Source organism: Bactrocera neohumeralis, chromosome 6 (assembly GCF_024586455.1).
Source record: "Bactrocera neohumeralis isolate Rockhampton chromosome 6, APGP_CSIRO_Bneo_wtdbg2-racon-allhic-juicebox.fasta_v2, whole genome shotgun sequence".
In the NCBI taxonomy this organism is placed as follows: domain Eukaryota; kingdom Metazoa; phylum Arthropoda; class Insecta; order Diptera; family Tephritidae; genus Bactrocera; species Bactrocera neohumeralis.
The window spans coordinates 12,882,121-12,885,382 of NC_065923.1; the positions used below are offsets into that span (position 1 = coordinate 12,882,121).

General features: G+C 40.9%; 1 protein-coding gene across 1 annotated transcript; it reads right to left on the reverse strand.

The window, feature by feature from the left end:
• Positions 1-1,934: 1,934 nt before the first annotated feature.
• LOC126762168 (cuticle protein-like) lies at positions 1,935-2,681 on the reverse strand. Its single transcript, XM_050478711.1, has one exon. The coding sequence runs from the start codon at positions 2,679-2,681 to the stop codon at positions 1,935-1,937; it is 747 nt and encodes a 248-aa protein (XP_050334668.1).
• Positions 2,682-3,262: the final 581 nt, after the last annotated feature.

Consider the following 3,262-nt stretch of genomic DNA (forward strand, 5'->3'; position numbering starts at 1 on the left):
TCAGCCTGGAAATCCAACGCAGGATTGCTCTTGCCAACAGGTGCTACTTCGGACTGAGTAGGCAATTGAAAAGTAAAGTCCTCTCTCGACGAACAAAAGCAAAACTCTATAAGTCGCTCATAATTCCCGTCCTGCTATATGGTGCAGAGGCTTGGGCGATGACAGCAACCGATGAGTCGACGTTACGAGTTTTCGAGAGAAAAATTCTGCGAAAGATTTATGGTCCTTTGCGCATTGGCCACGGCGAATATCGCATCCGATGGAACGATGAGCTGTACGAGATATATGACGACATTGACATAGTTCAGCGAATTAAAAGACAGCGGCTACGCTGGCTAGGTCATGTTGTCCGGATGGATGAAAACACTCCAGCTCTGAAAGTATTCGAAGCAGTACCCGCCGGGGGAAGCAGAGGAAGAGGAAGACCTCCACTCCGTTGGAAGGACCAAGTGGAGAAGGACCTGGCTTCGCTTGGAATATCCAATTGGCGCCACGCAGCGAAAAGAAGAAACGAATGGCGCGCTGTTGTTAACTCGGCTATAATCGCGTAAGCGGTGTCTACGCCAATTAAGAAGAAGAAGAATCGTCATAAAATAAATGACAAAGAATGTTCTTTCGTATGATAATAAATGTTCCCCATTAAATTTGGAATTTCTGCGTTTTCTTAAAAAAGTAGGGAACCTCGAAATAGATCACCATTTATATTTGATATTATATTTTTCAATGAGATCTAAATTCAATATGTGGGGTATATGAGGAAAACATCTGCAAAATCCAACCAAAATATTGAAAACGATTATATGTAATATATGGGAGCTAACGTTCTTCGTGAATCGATATCGTGTATTTTCGGCATTGAACCTTAGTATATCCAATATTATACCTTCCATTTAATTTTTATAAGATATTTTACATATTGACCGATACATACGGTATAAAGCCAACCAGAAGTTTGAAATTCTTATAAATTTTCTCATATAAGGTATATGGGGGCTAGGGAATATTTTGACCTGATTTTATCCAGTTTTGGTATTTGGGCATATCATTACCAAAAATATAGACTCTGTGAATATCAGTAAGAATCCTCACAATGACCAATATATAAGACGTAAAGTCGAACGGATGGTTGACAATCCATATATTAGGTATATGGGAAGTATTGTCCTGATTTTACACTGTATTGGATATTCTTTCAGGGCTTCGTTAAGATTTCTAACATATTGGTTGATAGACGCGGATAAAATCAAACGGAAGTTCGAAAGTATTTATGTACATTAGGTACATATATGGGGCCTGGGTGAAGTATTGCCCTGGTTTTACCCATTTTTGGCACAATGGCATATGTTCAGTTAGGTTAGGTCGCAGATTTGATCCAAAATCGATGCATCTCACTTGTACAGATATTCATTCTTTGTGTTATTCATAAATTTCTAAAAGGTGGATCACCAGATCCTCATCGATCGACGAAGCGTTTTAAGTTAAGCAAAATTATATTTGAACCACTGTACCGCACACAATCATTGAATGTACCACTGAAGCACTTAACCTATTTGTAGATGGCTTACCAGAATGGCTAAAAGGATTTTGCGAATATTATTGTTTTACTTCTCCTAAGGCAATAGCAATTTTATGATTTGTTTATAGCTGATTGCATGGTTGCCTTCCAGAATTAAAAGATAACTGCAAGAAAAAGGTATTTTCTACTTAAAGTGTTTTTTATTTGCTGAGGAAAGAAAAACTTAGTTAATTGAGTGATTAAATAGTGATTATATAACATTTATTGTATATATAAAATCAAAATGGTAATGACATAACAAATGTGTTAGTACAATAAACACAAAATAACAACAACAAAAAAGTTTAAATATTAACAAAATAAATTCAAACTCGTTGAACAGTTCCGCAGTACAGTCTTATGCAACGGCAAAAGCTACTTAGAATCCCCAGTGTGTGCCGAAACCATCGAAGCTCATGTGTGAGACCATCTCGGCGGGTGAGTAGTGCACAGTTTGGCTGGAACCATAAGCGGCGACCGATGGTGAATTGTGGGTGTAAGTGGTGGCAGCTGGACCATGGTTGTAGGTGGTGGTGGCCACTGGAGCAGCTTCATGCTGGTAAACCTGAGCTGGCGCAGCGTAGCTCACGGTTTTGGTGACAGGAGCCTCATGATGATACAGCTGGTGAACGGGAGCGGCATAGCTGACGGTTTTGGCCACAGCTGGTGCGGCATAAGTCACGGTTTTGGCAATAGCGGGCGCGGCATAAGTCACCGTTTTGGCCACTGGAGCGGCATGGGTATAAACAGCAGCGGTTGGTGCGGGTTCGGCGTGTTCATACACGGCAGGTGCGGCTTCATGGTGTTCATAAACGGTTTGCGAAGGTGCGCTCACGAAGGTCTTCGTCACAGCCGGTGCAGCATAGGTGACAGTCTTAGCGACGGCTGGTGTGTAGACGTTGTTGCTGATGCGAGTGTCCGACTTGTGTACGCTGGAATAGGGGGTTTCAATGTTCTTCGAGTACTGGGAGACAGTACCGCCGAAGGAGCGCACCACGTTTTGGTGTGTCGCGGCGACGGCATCCACAGCGGGATTGACAACATGCGCATAGCTGACGGGATGGTGCAAAACGCCGGCGCTGGCGACGGCCAAAAGTGCTGAGAATACAATGAATTTGAATGCCATTATGTGGAGTTTGATAATGTTGATCCTGTGAAAGTGTAATCCAAATATTTGGCTAGCTGTAAGCTGTTGCTCTAAGCGTTATGAAGCTGAAACGGGAACTGATGCTGTTGCCAAAGCTCACGGGGCGTTTTATAGTAATTACAGCCAATTTTCGGTTCAAACATATTATTTAATAATTTTATAATAACAAAACAGTATTACACAAATAAATTTGTGGGCGTGCATTAGTTGGCAAAGTGCTCCATTACATAGCATAATTCGTCGATTTTGACTTTGGTCACTGTACACTTTATTTGTTTTTCATCAAAAATCGCTTTTTGTTGTTCAAACGGCACGCTTCATAATAAATCATAACAGTTTTTTCAATGTTACCCATTAACGGTATAAAAGAAACCGCAATTAAGAAATCTTGGTTTGCTCTATACACAATTTTTTCGTGATAATTATACACGCACTTCGTTTGCACCTTATCTTTTCCGTTATATGTACATAGGTATTTTTCGTATTTCAGTTTGTACTTGTCATTTCGACCGCCGCTTGAGTGGCAGCAGCATTACAAATCAATTTTGCCACCTACAAAT